At 27.4% G+C, this 21,966-nt stretch overlaps 1 protein-coding gene across 3 annotated transcripts; it reads left to right on the plus strand.

The window, feature by feature from the left end:
* Positions 1-3,516: 3,516 nt before the first annotated feature.
* LOC112684942 (ATP-citrate synthase) lies at positions 3,517-21,403 on the plus strand. Of its 3 annotated transcripts, none has more exons than XM_025556676.1 (14): positions 3,517-3,916; positions 16,936-17,101; positions 17,188-17,373; positions 17,433-17,623; positions 17,723-17,981; positions 18,072-18,605; positions 18,677-18,859; positions 19,002-19,125; positions 19,181-19,296; positions 19,369-19,565; positions 19,636-19,916; positions 19,979-20,667; positions 20,783-21,056; positions 21,115-21,403. In XM_025556676.1, the coding sequence occupies exons 2-14, from the start codon at positions 16,946-16,948 to the stop codon at positions 21,204-21,206; spliced, it is 3,282 nt and encodes a 1,093-aa protein (XP_025412461.1). In that variant the 5' UTR covers positions 3,517-3,916; positions 16,936-16,945; the 3' UTR covers positions 21,207-21,403. The 3 variants fall into 3 exon arrangements, with proteins under 3 accessions (XP_025412461.1, XP_025412462.1, XP_025412463.1); XM_025556677.1 differs by lacking the exon at positions 3,517-3,916 and adding an exon at positions 15,227-15,384; XM_025556678.1 differs by lacking the exon at positions 3,517-3,916 and adding an exon at positions 15,549-15,586.
* Positions 21,404-21,966: the final 563 nt, after the last annotated feature.

Below are 21,966 nucleotides of genomic sequence, written 5' to 3' on the forward strand. Positions count from 1 at the left end.
GATGGAAGTTGAGTAAATTTCCATGATTGATGACATATCTGTGTCTAAATACCTTCCATTTAAAAAAAAATGAAGGAAATCGGCCGGATAGAACGGTCAGATAGACTGACTTAAGTTTTCATAAATGTTTTTAATATATAAGATTATAAACATAGATTAACACTAATTTAATTTAAAAAAACAATTATTCAATTTTTTTTTTCATGGAAATTAAATTTACTTTAACCAAAGATACCAAATTACCTTGGGCCAAATTACCCTCCGCAACGCAGATTCTGCGGGCCTTCAGTTACGCCACTGATTCTCTGATAATGTCAGGAACTAATGCTGTAATTGAAAGAATATTTTCCATAGCAAATATATTGTGAACAGATTAAAAAAAATCGATTTATTGTTCCTACTATCAAAACAATTTTAATTCTAAAAAATGATTTCAAAAAAATATTCTTGTAATGATTTTTATGATTATTTGTCACAGCTAAAACTATTAGAGATATTCAGTTCATCACAAAAATACAACAACATAATAATTATAATAATGGACAGGATGAGCAACCCATAAGAGTAAAATATTTTAATTATTATTTATTAATTATTATTTTATAATTGTAATAAATTGTAACTTAAATGTAACTGGAAAAATAAAACGACAACCCCCAAACTGTGTCCGACAAAACCACCTAAACAAGATCCTGATCGGGTCTAATCAATAGAAAATAAAAATAAATGATTCTAAATCTTCTTTTATTGCCTTTTTACTAAGACCTAGGAACTGCACTCCAGTCTCATTTAATAACAACATAATTCCAGCAACCTTTGTAGTCAAATATCTGGGCTTAACGTTAAGCTTAACGTCTTACATGGGCACAACATCTCAAAAACAACAGGAAATCAGTAAACTCTAAACTTAACTTGGTCCGCCCACTTCTCCGCTTCAAATTAAGGACCAGCAATAAATTGTTATTTAAAAAGCTATAATAAGACCAGTATGGGCATATGGCATCCAGATATGGGGCTCCGCTAAACCACCAAACATGTGTACTATACAAACCTTTCAATCTATATGCCTCCGTCAAATCATCTTTGCCCTATGGTACATAAAAATGCCAATCTTCTCATCGACTTAAAATTATATATACTTTCTTAGTTAACTAAATCCCGCTTCCACTCAATTCACTTCAAGCTAACTCACCATACTAATCTATTAATTAAACAACTGTCCTCTTGTACAGTTCCTGACAATCCTAAAAGAAGATTGAAACAGTCTTGGCCTAGATTTAGATTTTTTGGCTTGATCTGTTGGGTGATACTACTGAGTACTCTCCCTCTCTGTTATAATCAACGTTATTTTTCTTTCAAAAACATTTCATATTGTATAAAATGTATGTATAGATTGTAATTTTAAAAAAATGATTCACATTTTTGTAAATGTTTAGATTAGAATTTTGGTCGAAGTGCACGATGTAAAAACATAATAGCCGCGAAACATAAATACAATAGATTATTCTAGTTATAAAAAACGATTTACTAATGTTGTGATAATTGTACTATTCGGACTTCGTTGAAATAATGTTAATTCATTTAAATGGAAAATTATAGTTCATTATAATTTATCGAAAATTATTTATTGGTATACAATTAATATGTATAGTAATGCAGTGAATACAAGTATGTGTTTACAAATGTTTAATAAGTATGAATAATTATTGATATTTGATACTAATATGCAATGACGACGAAACAAAAACTATGTAGTATAATACTGTATTGTATATTGTCTAGTACCGTGTATGTATAATATAGGTGTTAATATATTATAACCGTGAAGATCGCAATAATTATGTGCTTAGTGTTTAGTGTTTAATATTTATACTATATATATAAGTATATATATTTTATAATATATATATACATATTTACTAATATACTCATATTGTTTTCTTCTCGCTCAATAAATCGACGATTAAAACGTAATTTAATCAAATAGTTTTTTTCATTCAATATGCGAAGGCATCGACGACAAACGATTGTTTCGATGTTGGTCGACAATCAACACGGATTATATAAGCAAATTACACGATCAGCTATGGTGGGGTAATGACCGGAGGATGTTATAATATTTCAGAATAAAAAATAATAATACTACCATAACGGTTCCATCGGGTCTTCGATTTTTTCCGTTTGAAGCAAAATAGGCGCAACCTAGGATTAATAGTTGGCTGGAGCTACAGGTTCACCAAAATCGAATAGAAAAATTAGAAAAATTTAAAACACAACTTAATATTAATAAATATAATTTAAAAGTATAATAAGAATATTGTAAATACTATTAAAATTATTTTAAATTACACAAAGTTAAAATAAAATATTTCGGTAAATTCGATGATTGAGAGGGGGGGGGGCTAAGCCTTCTTTAACCTTCTAATAGCGCGGTAACATTTTAGCGTAAGAGGAGGTAACGGTGGTATCAATTACAACCAAGTTACTAGCATCCGATTAGTAAGTGTGGTAGAAGAGTCCAAGTAATTAATTTTTTTTTTCGCCGAATCAGACATAAATAACAACTTGGCAATGTTATGTTGAAAACTATATTGAATTTGATCGAATAAAAAGAGTAGGTTCTTAACTATTGATGTTGTTCGTCACGTATTATACATGTAGATAGCTACTATTTTGTTGTACATTTTATGAAATCCTGATGGATTTCACCAGGTAGGTGGCAATACCTCATTACGGCTTTCAATCGCATAGTAGGTACTCTTTTTCACGTCACGTCCCGATATGTTCGGTCACACCGTTGAATTGTTAAATTTTGATCGTTCGGGATCATTACGCAAGGGAAAATGTTGTCGCGACAAATACCGTTTCCTTTCGTGCATGAGGCCGACGGGTAGAAGGATCGCGACGAAGTGTGCGTGCGGTACCATCTGTTTAACGACGACTATATTCATCCTCTCCTCGAAAACATTTCCCACCAGAAACCCTCGAATCGAACTACCGACATTTCTGAATTCAAGGGGGCAGGCAAGTGGACATGCTTATTCCAGGCGCTTTCAAGGTTATATAAAATGAAACACAAAGTCATGAACTCACCCCGTACGTAAAAGGAGGTGTTGAATTTTTACCAGACCCGGAGGTCCGATTTTCTAGACCCGGCACCGACTAGCCGGAGCAGATTCCGTACGGGAAAAATGCTCGGGTCGCTTCTACGCATTTAGATATTTCTGTTCGTATGTATCGCATGTGCGCTCGATCATGACGGACGGACGATCAGCGACCGTGACCTTTGCGGTGTCGTGATGCCGCGTGGACGTGGTAAGGAACGAAAAAATAAAAAAAATAATAAAATAAATAACCATTTGCCGCCAAAGTGTGCAGTGCGCGTTCGAGGGACGGAGACCAGAACCGTGCGAGGAAGAGGAGCGGGAGCGAACGAGCGAAAGAGAGGAAACGTCACGTTGTCGACACTGTCACGCGACCGCCGTGATAACACGACCACTGTGGCTGATCCGTATGCCACATTAGCCACACAGTGGCGTGAGTTGTCGTTGTCGCCGCCGTGTTTCAACCAGTTCCGCGCAACGTTCCCTTGTCGCGCGCACCTCAGTACCGTGCCTGTGACCAACACGACGACGACATTATCGTACTGCCGTAACCGCCACCAGTCGTAACCCGTCGTCCGCGTCCCGCCGCACACGCGCACACCCTCAACGCCGTCGTGTTTTTTCCCGACCCTCCCCTCGTCGAAACGGGATCATATTGTTCTCGTTGGATTTCTAACGACCGGAAAACGGGCACATACGTCGTGGAGACACCTTAGAAAACGCACCGTCGCCGCAACAGCCCGTTGGTTCGCTCACTCGCTTGTCGGACTGGACAGATATATATTTCCAACCGAACAGTCGACACACGTAATGTAAGCATTTCACTGTCCGTTAACTGTTGACTCTAATGTTGCCCTTTTCGACTCGTCGACGGGAATCCGTCGGAACGGCGACGGACTATAAATGTAATAATCACGTTGTCGGGGAGCAATCGGTAGCGCGGTGCACGGCGGAATTCGGTCGCCTGTTCGCTCTGCCGCCGGCTCCGTTAGTCGCTGTGTCCACCTGACGAAATTTACGATCAACGAACGCGATCGGCTCGAAACGAACCTTTTGATTACACCGCATTGGTTTCGAACAATGTTTCTCTTTTTCACGATGGCATCGTACGAGTGCGATAGCACTTGCGACCAATTTTTTAACAGTGTTATTATTATGCTCCGTTTTATATTTTTGGATTAATTCCGTCCGTTTCTAAACCTCATTTCTCTCGGTATTTTCTACTATATTCAATGTCGGTTCAATTTTGTAAAAATTTTTTTTCGACATTCGATTACCAATATTGATATTTTTTGATAAATTAAAATGTTATCAAGTCTAACCTCGTTTAGATAAATATTGTCTTTAACTCACAAATTTTTCTGCTTGTTTATTTGTATTAAATATTGTTTATAGTAGGTACTCGATAAAACTGATATTTAAAGAATTAAATAATTATGTACAGGGCAAAAAACTAGAGTAGGTTAAAGTTTAGGAAGGAAGGCCTTTATGATGGGATTTTGCTATCAAGAATGTGACTAAATACAGAAATCTTTGTCAATATTATTCTTATTTATGATTTTGTTATTAATCTTAAAGCTGAAAATGTTGATAAAAAAAATTCTTATCAACATAAACCTATATTATATTGGTACTTTCCACTAATAAAAATGTTTAATTCTTTATTTTATTATAAATTTATCGGTGGATTTTATATAATTCAATGTAATAAATACTTAACCAAGTATATAGTTTTTACACTTTTAATATAATAAATCAATGCTTATAGTATGTATTTTTCAACTTTCATATTGAACCTAGAATAATATTGATAACAGGCCAATTACTTACTATCCTGTTGAGTATATTTGTTATTATTTATTTTATTTACTATTTCCATTTAATAATAATTATTTAGGTACCAGGGCCAGATTTAAGAATGTGGGGCCCTGGGGCCACCCTTAGAATTAGATTTTTTTTTTTATTACACATATATAATAACCAAATTTCCAAATATTCAAAATGTTGGTTAGAAAAAAACAATTATTTATTGTGATGAAACAATAAAGGTAGTAAATTTATTTAAATTTATATTTGTAAGCTTGCTACAAATTTTTAAGCAATTATAATATATAAATATATTATTAGTTATTAAATATTAATAACACATTGATTTATAAATTTATGACAGTATAAATGATTGGACATTTTTATTCAAGTTGTGATTTAAATCAATTTTGTTATAAATGTTATGTTGTGTTTTATACTTGGATGCAAAAAAAACCACATTTAGTAGTGACCTAAAGGGGCTTGGTCTTCTCCCCCCTAAATCCGACCCTGGTAGGTTAAGTAACTACATAGCTAAATTTTTTGAGTCATGGTTAATTATTGATATCAATAATATTTTATCATTTATGGAGACTAGGAGCAAAAACAGCATTAACTAATTATATTAGTTTAGAGAAAGTCTAAGTTTAGCATGGGTTTTGCATTTAATCTACCCTATTTATAGTTTTTTACTGCTTGTGTATTTTACTTAGTTTTATGTATTTGATTTCTGTTCATAATTTAATATGTTTTTTTTATATTTGTTTAAGATTTTGACTCTTGGTAAACCACCCTTTAAATTTTGATTTGTTAAGTATTTGAATGAAATGTATTACCTTTATGAATGCATGACTTTTAATTTGTTTTAAAAAGTAAATTACCCAAAACTGTTCAATTAACATTGCATATTTTGCTTATTATACAATTCAAATATTGCATTATTTAATGTTTATGTTATATCTTAGCTAGATATTATGCAATCATTATGAAAGTACTAGATGGTATATAATATATTGAGTAATATATTATACTGAATTTCATATTCAGAAGTAAAAGCCGTTTTTTCTTACTTAAAAGATCTTAACTATCAATTTAATTATAGTATAAAATATTTCTTAAAACCTATTGATTTTTGCATTATTGGATCAATTTATCTGTTTGAATAAAAATTAAACATTATTACTCCTTAAATTAAATATTAGTATAATAGCCACTAAATATTGATTGAAGTATTGATTTATGTAAATCTGTGCCTTTTACACATTATTTCTATGTATAATAATTGTTTACTTCCCTAATAAATATATTGTGTAATACAAATGTTACACTCATCACTTATTGTAAGGTACAATAACATGCAATTGAGAGTAAATTAAGGTTTAATAGTTGTAAGTTATAATATGAAATTCCTTATTATAAGTTAATTATTTCTGAACAATGTATGACTATTCTTTATATAAGTATTTGAATGAATAAAGTTTGTTTAATAAATATTTATTTTAATTAAATTAAAAATGTTCTTAATATTTCTTTTTTTTATAGAGTTGTTATAAAGTATCTCCCAAGTGTCCTCAAATTGCTAGTTTTTAATTATTTATAGATGTGAGAAGGGAGAGAAGTTACTATATTGGAATGTACCACTTTTCATATGACATTGAGTATTTTTAATTTTTGAATAAATATTAATTATATCTAGAATTTTACTTATATGTAGTATAAGTAAGTTTTTAATATATTTTTTTATTTGTAATGTAGGGGGTGTTATTTATAAATGTTGAGTGTTCTTTTACAACAAGTTTAACTAATTTAAATTTAAAATATTTTCACATAACATGTGTTTATACATTAAATTATAATTACATTTTTTTAAAAAAAAAATATTTTTAAATTGTTTTAATTTAGGTTGGTAAAAAATCAGTAAATAACTTATGAATATGGTTTTTAATAACCATAATTTTATTAAAACTAACATTCAGTAAGTTATGTTATTTTTTAAAACTGTGTGTAGCATGTTCTTAATTAAATAACTAATTCCAGTTAGTTTTATACATTGTGTTGCTGAGTTAATACAATTAATATAATAAGTAGAACTATGTTTCATTTGAGTTCAATGTATCTATATGATCATTATTATCAAAACTTTGTGGCAAATTGTTTAATAGCTTTGAAGTATTGAACAGCCACATATTAAAGAAAAAATAATGTAAATTAGTTATCATAAATCAATTAACTAACAGCCATTACTATAAATACCAGTGATTCTTCAATGGTTAAATATTCCTTCATATATTTAGTGTACAATATTTAGCAAGTAGATATAGGATTTTAAATGGTCTGTTTCAAGCCTAAGAAGTAGAATATATAGTATTTGGTTTTATGCATGCTATGCAACCCACTATGTTTTTATGTCTATCCAGGAATTTAATTGTATAAGACATTTAATTATACTTAGAATAATTTTAGATTATTGAGCACTTTAGATAATTATAATTACTATATAAATTAGTGACTTATTAGCTAATTTATTTTAGTAGGTATTATATAATATATATTTTATTGTATATTGATAATAAAGGTGAAATAAATTTATTAATGTTAGAAGGTTATTGAAAAAAATCATAAATAATAATTTTATTAAATAAATGAAAATAGATATACTAAAAAAAAAAATCTGGAAAATCCCCCAATTATTGTTTTTTTAATTTAAAATAATAAATTAACAAATTGTAAACGTTAAAATTATTAGTATATTATATCATGAAAAATAAATAAATCTCATTTACCTCAATAAAATATTTTATTTTCTAATACATTTTACTTATTTAATTGTGAACACAAAAATGTATACCCTAGTTCAGTAATATAGAACATGTATTATAATAAAACAAATTTTTAATTTATTTAAATTTTTTTTTAATTTAATTTTTATTTAAAAATCATAAATGTGATAAATTTTAAATATTTTAATTGAATTTTTTTACTATTTAATATTTAAAATAGCTAGTTTTATCAAGTGAAATATATGCTTTAATTATACAAGGTTTTAAAATTTAGCTGTCTTAAACAAAACTTAAAAACATAGTAAAATTGGAATTACTATTAGTTTATTTTTGGGTTTGTCTTAAGCCCTCCCCTCTTCATTCACGGTAAATAATGAATGACAATCAACATGATTGACAGTCAAGTCTGATTATTGACTAACTGATAACTATCATATACGGTCAATCAAGACTATCTTCAGTAATTCAGTTATTTTATTTTATAAGTTAACACTGTTATCACTATTGAAAATGTGGTGTATCGTGTATTCAATATTTATTGAAAAAATTTAAAATTTAAATTCTCATTAAAATGAATAAAGAAGGTATTGCTATTTACCTTAAGTGTGATAAAATGAAAAAACCAAGATAATAAAATTCTTTATTATTTATTTTATTGGCCATTTTTAACGAAGATACAAAATTACAAAAAACAACTGCTTCACATAATTCAATTTGATTAACTGAAAAATTGTACATTCATAGACATACATAATCAATCATCTCGACTGATGATAAAAATTTAAATATGTTTGAATTTCGTCGATCATAAAATTTGACTGGCATTCAAAACTGACAGTGTATTCTTTTTGTGTGCCTTCACACTCTGTGAGAGTATTGGCTGCTACCGTCACTGATCTCCAATAATCACGATCTTGTATCCTTTCCTCCTAATTTGTTACTATCAACCTCTCTAGATCTTAAGGCCTTTATATAATTACTACGATATACCATTGCATTCAAAAAATTAACTAATGAGTTAAATTTGGAATGTTATGAGAACCTTATTTTATCATAAAATAGTTTAAACATCTATTAAATAAAATTAAATATTATGGCCAATGTTTTTTCAGATTTTTCGAATAATCTTATTTCTAAGTTTTCAGCTCTAAAAATTAAAATTATTGAATATTTTTTAAATACATTTTGGTAAAATTAAAAATTTCCTATTGTACTTATCTGTTATGGTATGAATTTATCCTTTTTACACCCGAGGTGGTTTTTCATAGCAAATCAAAGGTTGTTATTGATTTGTTTGGACTCATATAGCGAAGCTTCCCCCAAACGAGTGAAACGAGAGTTATTGCTGTGTTAATGTATGCACTTAACAATGAAAAAAAATTGCTAAAAATAGCTTGGGAGATTTACTGGATTCGCTCCCTATTAATACGATAGCTGATCTGTATATTTCAAAATCAGTTTTAACCAAAGTTAGAATAGAGTATATTTCAGAACATTAATTATTTTTTAGATAATATCGTATAAGAAAATTATAACAGCTTTTGAAATGGATATTTTATTTAATGGTATAATTATAGTTTTTAATGAGTAATATTTCATAAAAACTATCACGCTTATTAAAAATATCTTATTAAAATTGGAATGAAGTTTTTTTACTTAACTATTTTAAAATCATAGTTGCCGATATGTTACTTGTACGTAGTTAGATTTGACTAAACTATTGGATTAACGATTTCAAAAAATTCTGGTACGGCTTTGAATTCAAAATTAATAAATTCATGTCTAAAAAAATCATAGTATTTGACATTTTTGATTTTAATATTTCAATGTGTACGAAATAATTACAAATTAAAGATTTATATACGAATATATAGCTCGACCAGAAGTAAATTTTTATAAAATAAATTAAGATTAATAATTAAAAACATTATGTCATATATATTCGTATTTAGTTTTTCAGTGATAAATATTCTTATGTTTACGTTTATATTATATGTCACTTGTTATTGATTTCTTATTTATAAGTAGTTAATTCTCGATTTATTTGATAGAAAAACTCCATCGATTATTAGTTAAAAATGTCAAATATATTTGTAATATTTTTGAATTTTCTGCATTAATAAGTTTAAATAAAGAATAAGTAAAATATTTTGTATAATTGTACAACTTAATTAGTCTTTCAGATTTAAATATATAATACCGTGATCAGAGGTGGATTTATCTTTTTTACGACTATAGGCACCAACAATTTTCCGCCCCTATATAGGCGAAGAAGTTATATTACCCCTTCCGAAACACCTAATCTAAAGATTAAATGTACAAACGTATGAACATTCCTTTGAATTTTTAGACTATTTTTTTCGCTTTAATTAATTAGTCTACTTTAAAAAAAATGCCATTGGATGTTCCCCAAATTTTAATAAAAACAGATTTTCATAATAACAGCATAGGATTATTAACATACATTCGAATTAGTAGTATAGTGTGGCAGTGGGGATATTTATTTTTCACCGAAATTCTGACGATAACATATTAACAAAATGCACCCATTATTATACAATTATTTTTCGTAAATATAAAGTAAATAATTTTCCAATTTTTTTGGCATACGTTTAATGTTTTCTAATAAAACATTACAGAATTAGCCGCCCCTAAACTTTGCCGCCCTAGGCAGATGCCTACAGTGCCTAATGGAAAATCCGCCTCTGACCGTGATGGTATAAGTTAAAAAGAAACTGATAATAATAAAAAAAACGATGACCTATTTTTGCTCCATAGTATTATTTTAAAAACTTTAAGATTTGTTTTTATTTTTCTGTTTCTACCTATATATTTGCAATTTAAATTTTATAGACCTAAAAATGTATGACAAGGTTAATCTCTTAATGTTATTCGAAGTTTTTCCAAGTATTTTAATGTCGATTTATAAACATTATAATTAATCAAGATTTGGTTAGGATTGTGAATACAAATTTTATGATTAATTTTATCATTGTTTTTAAATCTATAATGATATATACATGAGTTCTGACTTGAATCGTGTTAAAGAAATTGAAGCTTAAAATTAACTCCTTTGTCTTGATAAAAGTTATTTATTAAAACAATTATTTTGTTTTCCGATTAAATTACCTATTCGTTATTTAATTTGGATATTTGATTGGAAATATCTGAAATATTTGTTTTGATGTATTAATTAATTTGAACTACATTGAATTGTGTTAGTATTAATTTGTAAACGACTACTTATTTTTGCAACAATATGTTTAACTTGGGACAATAAATGAATAATTTAATATAGTTATTACAGTATATGGTGTACATTTAGTTATGTACTAAATTTCTACTAATTAGAATTCTTTGTAATTTTATAATAGTATAAGGTAAAAGTAGTCAAACTCCTTCACGAAATACATTCACTTTCTCTAATATATAAAAATTTCAAAATTTCAATTATTTTCTCACTACTTACAAATCTGGATTGTAAATTATATTTTTATATTTTTTTTTCGTATTATAATTTTGAACATTTTGATGTATTAATACATCAGATATTATTGTAATTACGTTCGTAGATAATTTGAATGATCGGCATCATACTGATATCAGTAGGGTTAGGGTTTATCAATGTCAAGGAGTCCTTGAAGTAACTTTAGTTCATTTATACACTTGTATTTTAATACACACATACACGTTGAAAATTAAGTTAATTAAATGAATTTTCTGTTGCTTGGGAATTAATTTAAACATAAATAAATGAATTTACACAAGTACACACGTTAACATACTCACATACACTTATTATTATTATTATTATTGTTGTATTTTTATAATTTAGCTAGTAAAACTATAAAATCAATGGTTAATGTTTGTACTTGTTTGTTTGTTTGACCTTATTATTGATTTTGTTCACTTGGTAGCTTTCCTTACTAAAATGTTTATGTGATTTTATCTTTAAATAGACTACTTATTTACTTAATTATCTTCAATTTATCGTACATGTTTATTACTTGCAATTTGTAGAACAACTAATTCGAAACAAAAATAGATACCTACTCAGTGTTATTTCCAGAATGTTTTCTCTATATCCTTACATCATGTCGTTAACTTGATCACGTTTTACTTTCACTTTTATCGTTGGACACATACATTTAGTGAAATTAGGAAGACGTTCAAGGTTTATTTTAATTCTTGAAAAATGATCCATTGTCTCATCATAATAATTCATTAATTTTATGTTTTAAAATCAGAACACATTTAAATTTCGAATTGATTGAATGAGTATTGAATATACGAGTAGTATTCATTATTTTTTTTCATTGTTAAATAGCTTACTTTATTTTTATAATTTTTTTATCAACAAGTTACTTAAATGTATTTAGTTAATACCAAGTAGTATATTATAGTAAAACATATTTCTTTTTTTAATTTAAATGTGTTTAAAATAAACAGTTGTGCATGTATATGTATAGCTATCGATTTTAATTAGTGTATATAATTATTTACAAATTGTAAATTTTCTTTAAAAAAAAATAAAAATATTTTGTATCTTTAGTATTTTTAATTATTTTGTTTTTATACTGTTATTCTTTATTTATCATAAATATATAATTAATTAAATTTGTTTTTCTCCAAGTTGTGAAATCTATGACCTTGTCTTTCAATGAGGTCAACATTAAAAAAGCAGTATGTTCTAGCTGGTTTTTAATTTCTTACCAAAGATCTAGTTGTTAATAATCTAAACCAGATTTTTAACTGTTGGAAAACTAGACAGGGTAAGATATAATAACATAACATGTTTGTTGCTGTCTAAAATTGGTTTTAACGATACTATTTAACATTACTTTTAACTTAACTATTAGTTTTAAGTTATGATATCGACCTTTGGTTACTGCAAGTTTATGGTATTTGGCCTTTGAATCTAAGTAACATGCGATATTAAATATATCTTTATACACATATATATGTCTACTGTCTGTGTGTATGTCACTGAACTCTAACAATAAACTGCTGGATTGATTTTTATGATACGTGCATGCGATTAAGTTGATACAAAAATGGTTTAGATCCACAATTTGATCCGATAGAAAATGTTTTTCACTCACATAAAACAGGTTAACATCTTTTTAACTATTTTTGATGTAAAAGTATAACAAATGTATATGTATAAAAAATATGTGTTCAATGGTTTGTTCTCAATAGACTTTAAAACTAGTTAATCGATTTTGATGAAATTTGGCAAAGAGATAGATTAGATTTTGGAGGAGGATACATTATATGGATATGCTACATTTTTTGGGGGAAAAAAAAGAACCCCACAGTCACATACCTAGAAAATGATACTTGTCTATTTTACTAAAAATAATTTTAAAAAGCGATTATCTTCACCAATAACAATACTCACTGCGATGAATTTGCATTCATCAAATCTATTTGTGTTAGAAAATGATTGGTTAACCAAAAATATATTGCACCAATTAGTAAATAGTTAATTAAAAATTATAAGTTGTGTTTTGAAATAAAAATAAAAAAAATTATTAAAGATAATTAATTATTATTTAATTATATATTAAATATATAATAATATATACAGAATTAAAAACTTATCTAAGCCAAGTTGGGTAAATAAGCTAGTATATTTATAAAATATTAAGTAATTATATAATTTAATATTTCAACAGTTGAAATTGTTTGATAATATTGTTTTATTAATATATTAAAATAAATTTAAATTATTTACTAATTTAAAGCTTTTGCTCACATCAGGGTTAGATGTATGAGATAAAATGTATTTGAAATTAATTTTATATTTTTACAACTATTGTTGTACTTGAAAATCTAATTTTTATATTACAGAGTTAATCGAAAAATAAAAATTTTGAGCATAATGCTTTCTTTGCTAAAAACTTTGCATCTGTTTTTTTTTACAAATTTCTAGTTAGTTATTAAGACTCTTGTATTTCATACAATATAATTTAGTTGCAATATAAAACATTTAAAATAAAACCTATGACTTAAGAATATTAAACTATACTTTAAGAATTGTTTTGACTTTCATCTATTTACTTATTATTAAATATATAATTTTATAAAACTTAAGCCTGATTCACACCTGTCCGGCATGGCATGGCACGGCAGAATACCAGACTGAAACGTAATGGCATATTATTATTCATGTGTTAGAATTTTGTAATTTGTTTTGAATTTTTTTTAATATGTGTTGATACTTGGTAATAAGAATGGCACAAAAAATAATATGAGCATAGTAATAAATTGATATAATGATCCTTATTCCTTGAATAAATTCAATGAGTGGATTGAAATGTTGTATTTTTGATAAATTAATGTGAGGATTACATATTGTACTTGAAAAAGAATATAGAAAATCTAAATATTTTCAGTTCTAAATAAAATTATGTAAATTTGAATAGTTTTTCACCGATGTTTGTCGGTTTCTACGTTCACACTGTACCGACACAGACCATCACGAACCGAAACGTTAAAACATTCTTTCGAATGATGGTCGGTCGGTCTGATCTGTGCAGATGCGGTGACATACTCACCAATGTGAATTATCTCATATAAACTAATAATACTATGTTTAATCGTGCCATTACGTACTGTGCTATGCCGTGCCGTGCCGAACAGGCGTGAATCAAGCTTTATCCTTCATTTTTTCTTCATTATCTCGTAGACAGTTATATTTTTAGTTTAACCATTTGTAGTTGCATAGATTAACTTGAGGATTAACTGCTATTATTTTATGTATTTGATATATTAAACCTCAATTTGCATTGCATCCTAGTTGCAAATTATTTTTAATATTTTAAAGATTTTTCTGGAAAATTTATTTGAATTGTTAAGTTCATTTTTGTTTTAGTTAAAATTAAAATCTGGTAGATTGACCCATATCCTCATTTTATAATATATTAATCACATTTATAATAAAATATTTTTTTAATTTGTTATTTTAATTTGACCAATAATCAATACCATAATCTTTGAAAATACAATATAAATAAATTTAATATTTTAAAATTCTTACATAATTTGTACTAATTATTTATTTTAAATTAATGGTGGTAAGTACTTATTTACTAAGTTGTTGTTACCCAATAAAAACTGTAAGGACTTATGATATATTTTCATATTCATTAAATAAACACAATATTTTATTTTATTTTTATAACTATAATTTATTTTATATAAATGGTCATATAGAACTGTAAAATATATAATTTTTGTGGCATTAACTGGTTTTGAGAATTTTGAATTTCATAGTTTTATTTATATGTTATAGGTAGTTTTATTTATATTATTAGCTAGAAATAATGTTTTATAATTAAAAAATTTGTATAAAAAAAGTTTCATAGATTTTGCTATCTATAATTTTTTATGATCAATTAGCCCTACAAGTAACGCTTTTTACTCATTATAATCATTATCTATTTTAGTTTAAGTCAATAGGTTATTACTTTGGGTAATATTGCTGCGACCTTGGTCATGTAAGAAAGGGCGAGCTTAATAACTTTCTCTGATCAGTCTTGTTTGTACCATCGATGGTTTCCGTCTTGTTTCATAATCATTATTATTACCTGATTAATTGTGCATTATAATATTAAAATATTAAACATTTTCTTATAGTACAATTTTATCCCTTAAGTTTGCCTAGTTATCACATCAAAAGTATTCTGACGGTAATTTTATTTGATTGCTATAATTTATTAATTTTAAATTTTATTTCATTCACATTATCAATACTATTTCAACTACTATTCATGATAATACCTACTATATTCGTATAACTTTATTTAAAAATATTCCATATTTTGTTTAATTGTTGCATGCTTATTTTATAATACTATAGGTATTATAGGCATTTTTCCTGTGATTTTCAAAGTATGTATTTTGTATTAGAGTATAATAATTATTCTTTATGCATATTTTGTTAACTATGTATTTTCTAAGTCATTTTATTAATAATTTTTTTGGTTTCGTAATTTTATATTTACATCTATGAATGTATTTTAAATGCAATTCATAATAATATAAAAATATTGAATCAATTTTTTAGATTCTTATAAGACATATCTATGTTTTGTTTTTCTTTTATAATTCAATAAATATAATTTTTAGTTTTCTTAAACTAAGAGTAGATTTTACCTCATTATTTATTATACTTTGATCTCTAAACTTTTAAAGGTGTTAAGAACCATAACTTTTATGGTAAGTCTATTATATAAAATAATTGTTAAAAAGATGTATACTTATATAGTTATTTTTTTTATTAGTAACATTTTAATAATACATGTAATTTCATGTAATACATGAACTGGAGTACTTATATAATATAGCTAATTAATCAATCATGTATTTAATATTCATATTTTATTGTCTATAAATAGTTATTAATACCCATGAGAAATTATACATATTCATATTATAACTTTTTTCAAAAGTGTGTACTACCATATTCATATTTTTACTATTAGTTAATTCAATTAAACATACTTTTAAAATGTATGTATTTTAATAGCTGTTCATTTATTAGGTAACCATTAATTAATTTGTGGCTATAATTACGTCATGATTATCAATAAGTCATTTAGTGTATAAATTAATATTAAATTGTTATTTTAGTATAAATCAGTAATGAAAATTATTTTTAATATTATACTTATAATAACATATATTTTATTTTCATTGTTATTTTTATTTAATTATTCTCTATATGGCTTTTATATCTTAAGTATACAAAACTGATAAATTTGTAAAAATATTTAATATTTAAGGTCGTTCAAGTTAACTTATTCATAACGTTGACCTCTAATAACCCCTGTGTTATCTTTTTTTTTATATACACAGGTATACCTATGTCTTATGATTTTAATAGTATAATGATCGATAGAATAAATTACACAATAGTCATTTTGTGAATAGGCCTTTTTAATGTAAAATTATTTCATTGCACATTAGATATTTTATAATTTAGATTAACTATAGTAAATATTTAATGCAATACATATAATATATGTATTGTATTAAATAAAATTAGGTATGTATATATTATATACATACCTAATTTTATTTTGGAAATTTTAACAATTTAACTAAAACTATGAATAATTAGTTAAATTAAATTAAGTAAATAATAAAAATCATACTTTCCTGTTATAAATAATAAGTAAACATGACACAAGTATCAATAATCATTATGTGTTTTATTTCAACTATATTTTATATTTCAGTTGATTCATAATGTCAGCCAAAGCAATAAGTGAAGCGACTGGTAAAGATATCATAAACAGAAATTTAGCTCCACTAACATCTGCTGTAAAGTGCCGGTTTGCATCAGTGAATGAAAACACAAAATGGGAAGACCTTGTTTTGGATAACCCATGGTTAAAAACTGAAGTAATATTTTTTTTCTTCTTGTGGAAGTTATAAAAAATACTTTATTTATGACAAATAATTGTAATAATTTATGTTTACTATTTTAGAGTTTGGTTGCTAAACCTGATCAATTGATTAAACGCCGAGGTAAATTAGGTTTGATTAAAGTAAAAACTGATTACTCTAGTGCTAAACAATGGATTCTTGAGCGTTTGGGAAAAGACCAACAAATTGGTCGGGCAAATGGAAAATTAAAGAATTTCATCATTGAACCATTCATTCCTCATAAAGCTGTATGTACACCATGCTTATATTTAATATAAATTAAAAACTAATCCTTTTATTTGTATAGGATGAAGAAGCATATGTATGTATTTACTCTCATCGTCATGCTGATACAATTCTTTTCCACCATGAAGGTGGTGTAGATATTGGAGATGTTGATGCTAAAGCGTTGAAGCTTGAAGTACCAATTGGACAAAATGTAACAGAAGAGCAGATTTTGGAAAATTTGTTGACTAAAGTCAGCCCTGCTAAGCAAAAGTAAAAATAATGTTAATTTTAACAAGTAGTTTTTTATTCTTATAGTTAATAAATATTAAAATATTTATTCTTTGTTAATTAATATATTATTTTTTGTAGGACTATTGCAACATTTATTGTTGCTTTGTACAAAATGTATGTTAATCTTTATTTCACATATTTGGAAATCAATCCGTTAGTAGTAACAGATAGTGCTATATATATATTGGATTTAGCTGCAAAAATTGATTCTACTGCTGATTTTATTTGCCGTGCATCTTGGGGTGAAATTGAATACCCCCCACCATTTGGACGTGATGCTTTTCCAGAAGAAGCATACATTGCTGATTTGGATGCTAAAAGTGGAGCTTCTCTTAAAGTAAGATTAAACAATTATAAAACTGATTATTTTCTGTTTTATTTCTGCGGTTTTATCAATTATATAAAATATGATTTTTATTTGTTACAGTTAACAATTTTAAACAAAAAAGGACGTATCTGGACAATGGTTGCTGGTGGTGGTGCTTCTGTTATTTATGCTGATACCATTTGTGATTATGGAGGTGCTAGTGAATTAGCTAACTATGGAGAATACAGTGGTGCTCCTTCGGAACAACAAACTTATGAGTATGCAAAGACAATTTTGAGTTTAATGACCCAAGAGAAACATCCTGATGGTAAAGTTTTAATTACTGGAGGAGGTATTGCCAACTTTACCAATGTAGCAGCAACGTTCAAAGGTATAGTCACTGCCTTGACTGAATACCAGACAAAAATTTTGGAACACAATATCACAATATACGTTCGTCGTGCTGGTCCTAATTACCAAGAAGGTCTTAGAATTATAAGAGAAGTAGGAAAAACTTTACGCATTCCTATATATGTATTTGGACCAGAAACCCATATGACAGCTATTGTTGGGTATGCTTTGGGTAAAAAATCTATACCAAAAGAAACTGAACAGGAATCGGTTACTGCTAATTTCCTTTTGCCTGGTGGACAGGTAAAATTAAAATAATTCACTGATGCTTATAATTTGATTAATATTTATCAAAAATAAATCAAAATTTTTAGGACTCAAATTCTGTCAATGCTAAACAAGAAGTTGTTGATGGTTCTAATGATGGAGCAGGAAGTCCAACAGTGGCTTCATCAAATGTGCGACCTAAGTCTACTTCTTCTACCTCTTCTGTTAAACCCTTATTTAGCATCAACACTAAAGCCATTGTATGGGGAATGCAAACTAGAGCTGTGCAGGTAAATTATTTTTACTGTACTTTTTTATTTTATTTTACTACTTTTTCTTATTGTAGTATTTAATTAAATCAACTTCAATTATTAAAATTGCCAAAATATTATTAACTGAATATTTATATTTTATAAACATTTCATTTTCTAGAGTATGCTTGATTTTGATTTTGTTTGCCGAAGACATGAACCATCTGTTGCATGTCTTGTATATCCATTTACAGGTGACCATAAATTGAAATTTTACTGGGGACACAAAGAAGTTTTAATTCCTGGTTAGTAATTTGTATATGTTTATTTTTGAAAGGTATTTTATAAGAATGTTTTTAGTGTACAAAAAAATGGAAGATGCCATGTCAAAGCATCGTAATGCAGACGTGTTAGTAAATTTTGCTTCTTTGCGATCAGCTTATGACAGTACAATTGAAACTCTTAATTATCCTCAAGTAAGTCATACCTTTTTTAAATACAAATTTTCAACTTTTTAAGTTACATAAATATTTGTTTTATATTTTTAGATTAGAACTATTGCTATTATTGCTGAAGGTATACCAGAAAATATGACAAGAAAATTAATATTGTTAGCCAATGAAAAAAAAGTTACTGTTATTGGACCTGCTACAGTTGGTGGATTAAAACCGGGTTGTTTCAAAATTGGTAATACTGGTGGTATGATGGACAATATTTTGCATTCCAAATTATATAGAGAAGGAAGGTATGTGATGCAATTTATTAGATTATTAGATATAGTAATCAATTAATAAAATGTTAACAATTATGTCTAGTGTTGCATATGTTTCTCGATCTGGTGGTATGTCAAATGAGTTGAATAATATTATCTCAAGAACAACTGATGGTGTATATGAAGGTGTAGCTATTGGTGGTGACCGTTATCCAGGCACTACATTTATGGATCACATAATGAGATATCAAGCTGATCCAGAAATTAAAATGATTGTTCTTCTGGGTGAAGTTGGAGGTGTTGAAGAGTATGAAGTTTGTGAAGCTTTAAAACAGAAAAAAATCACCAAACCTCTTGTGGCTTGGTGTATTGGAACTTGTGCTAGTAAGTTCATATATATTCTAAGTATATTTTAAAGTTTTATTTATAAACAATATTTTCTTCAGGTATGTTTACATCCGAGGTTCAATTTGGTCATGCTGGTTCATGTGCTAATTCTGATCAAGAAACGGCAACTTCTAAAAACGCTAATCTTCGAGCAGCTGGTGCATTTGTACCTACTTCATTTGACTTTTTGGGAGACATTATCAATGATGTTTATGTAAAATTAGTGAAAGAAGGTGTCATTATTCCTCAACCTGAATTACCACCTCCAACTGTTCCCATGGACTATTCTTGGGCACGTGAACTTGGTCTTATTCGTAAACCAGCTTCTTTCATGACTAGTATTTGTGATGAGCGTGGACAAGAATTATTGTATGCTGGTATGCCAATTAGTGATGTTCTCAAGGCAGACATGGGTATTGGAGGAGTAATTTCACTATTATGGTTCCAACGTTCATTGCCTCCATATGTTTGCAAATTCTTTGAGATGTGTCTAATGGTAACTGCTGATCATGGACCAGCTGTATCTGGTGCCCACAATACAATTGTCTGTGCAAGAGCTGGAAAAGATCTTGTTTCATCTCTGGTTTCTGGTTTGTTGACAATTGGAGACAGATTTGGTGGTGCATTGGATGGTGCTGCTAAACAATTCACAGAAGCATATGACTCTGGACTAATTCCAATGGAATTTGTAAACCAAATGCGTAAGAAGGGATCACTCATCATGGGCATTGGTCATCGTGTAAAATCTGTAAGTTCTTTTTTTAAATTTATAGTTAAAACCATTTTATATGACACCTGTTTGAATAAGTCATGTTAAGATAATTATTCTAAAATAAAATTGGATATTTTTGCTTTTATTTTAGATTAACAATCCAGATATGAGAGTAAAGATCATAAGAGACTTTGTTTTGGAAAACTTTCCAGCCACACCATTATTGAACTATGCTTTAGAAGTAGAAAAAATTACTACATCGAAAAAACCAAATCTCATTTTAAATGTTGATGGGTGTATAGCTGTATCCTTCTGTGACTTATTGAGAAATAGTGGAAGCTTCACTCGTGAAGAAGCCCATGAATATATTGATATGGGCTCTATTAACAGTTTGTTTGTACTCGGAAGAAGTATTGGATTCATTGGTAAGTTTATCAACTATTATTCATTGTAATATTTAATATACTTATTTTAATTTTTTAGGACATTTCATGGATCAGAAAAGATTAAAACAAGGACTCTACCGTCATCCATGGGACGATATTTCTTACGTTTTACCTGAACAATACAACTAGGCACCGTTTTTTAAAAAAAATTTGTTTTCTATTTTTAATTGGTCGACAAGTGAACAAAGCCATTTGCGTTTCATTAAAGCCAATAGAAGTTTTGGTTTGCGCACAATTTATTACCTGATAAGTCTACATATAAGGATTTTTCCATCTTGGTTTCAATATTTAAAACGGTTGAATTTTTTTTTTTTTTTTTTAGATACCACTATTAATAATTATTACTCTGTATATAACAACTATTTATTTGAAAAATTTATTGTAAACTTGTGCCAATTAAGGTACATTAAAAATTTGAAAATCGCATACATTTTTAAAGCACAGTATTTTTTAATTTTTTGTTTATCTTTAAAAAGACTTTAAAATTGTTTAGGATATAATAAGTTTGTTATTATTGACATGATTATGTATTGACTTAAATATGGTGATAATATTCTGTTTTTAGATTTTTATTTTCGTATTTTTTAGTGTTATAATATCAGAGATTATATCTCAGCGATCTGAAATAATAAATCTCTCCAACATCAGTTGGTAGAATACCTTATTATTATTAAAAATATTAATCATTAATTAGAACCTTAAGTATCATTAAGTATCATTTATGGGCACAAAATATAAACTTAGTTTTTAGCAGATAAATTTCATCTTTCAGCGATAAATGTTCTGCCTAAATTAGCAATTATCATTATTGTTTTCTTCCAGTTCAACCCAGTTAATTCCATTTTATCTTATAAAGTATTTTTATTAGTTGATTATAAAATTCACTATT

This window comes from Sipha flava, unplaced genomic scaffold (assembly GCF_003268045.1).
Source record: "Sipha flava isolate LNK unplaced genomic scaffold, YSA_version1 259_pilon_pilon, whole genome shotgun sequence".
NCBI lineage: Eukaryota > Metazoa > Arthropoda > Insecta > Hemiptera > Aphididae > Sipha > Sipha flava.

Excerpts from the sequence above, each read along its gene's own strand:
- LOC112684942 (XM_025556676.1), top strand. The coding sequence starts at position 16,946 with ATGTCAGCCAAAGCAATAAGTGAAGCGACTGGTAAAGATATCATAAAC. Across the intron at positions 20,668-20,782 it reads TTGGTCATCGTGTAAAATCT|ATTAACAATCCAGATATGAG; the intron begins GTAAGTTCTTTT and ends CTTTTATTTTAG. Across the intron at positions 21,057-21,114 it reads AAGAAGTATTGGATTCATTG|GACATTTCATGGATCAGAAA; the intron begins GTAAGTTTATCA and ends TTAATTTTTTAG.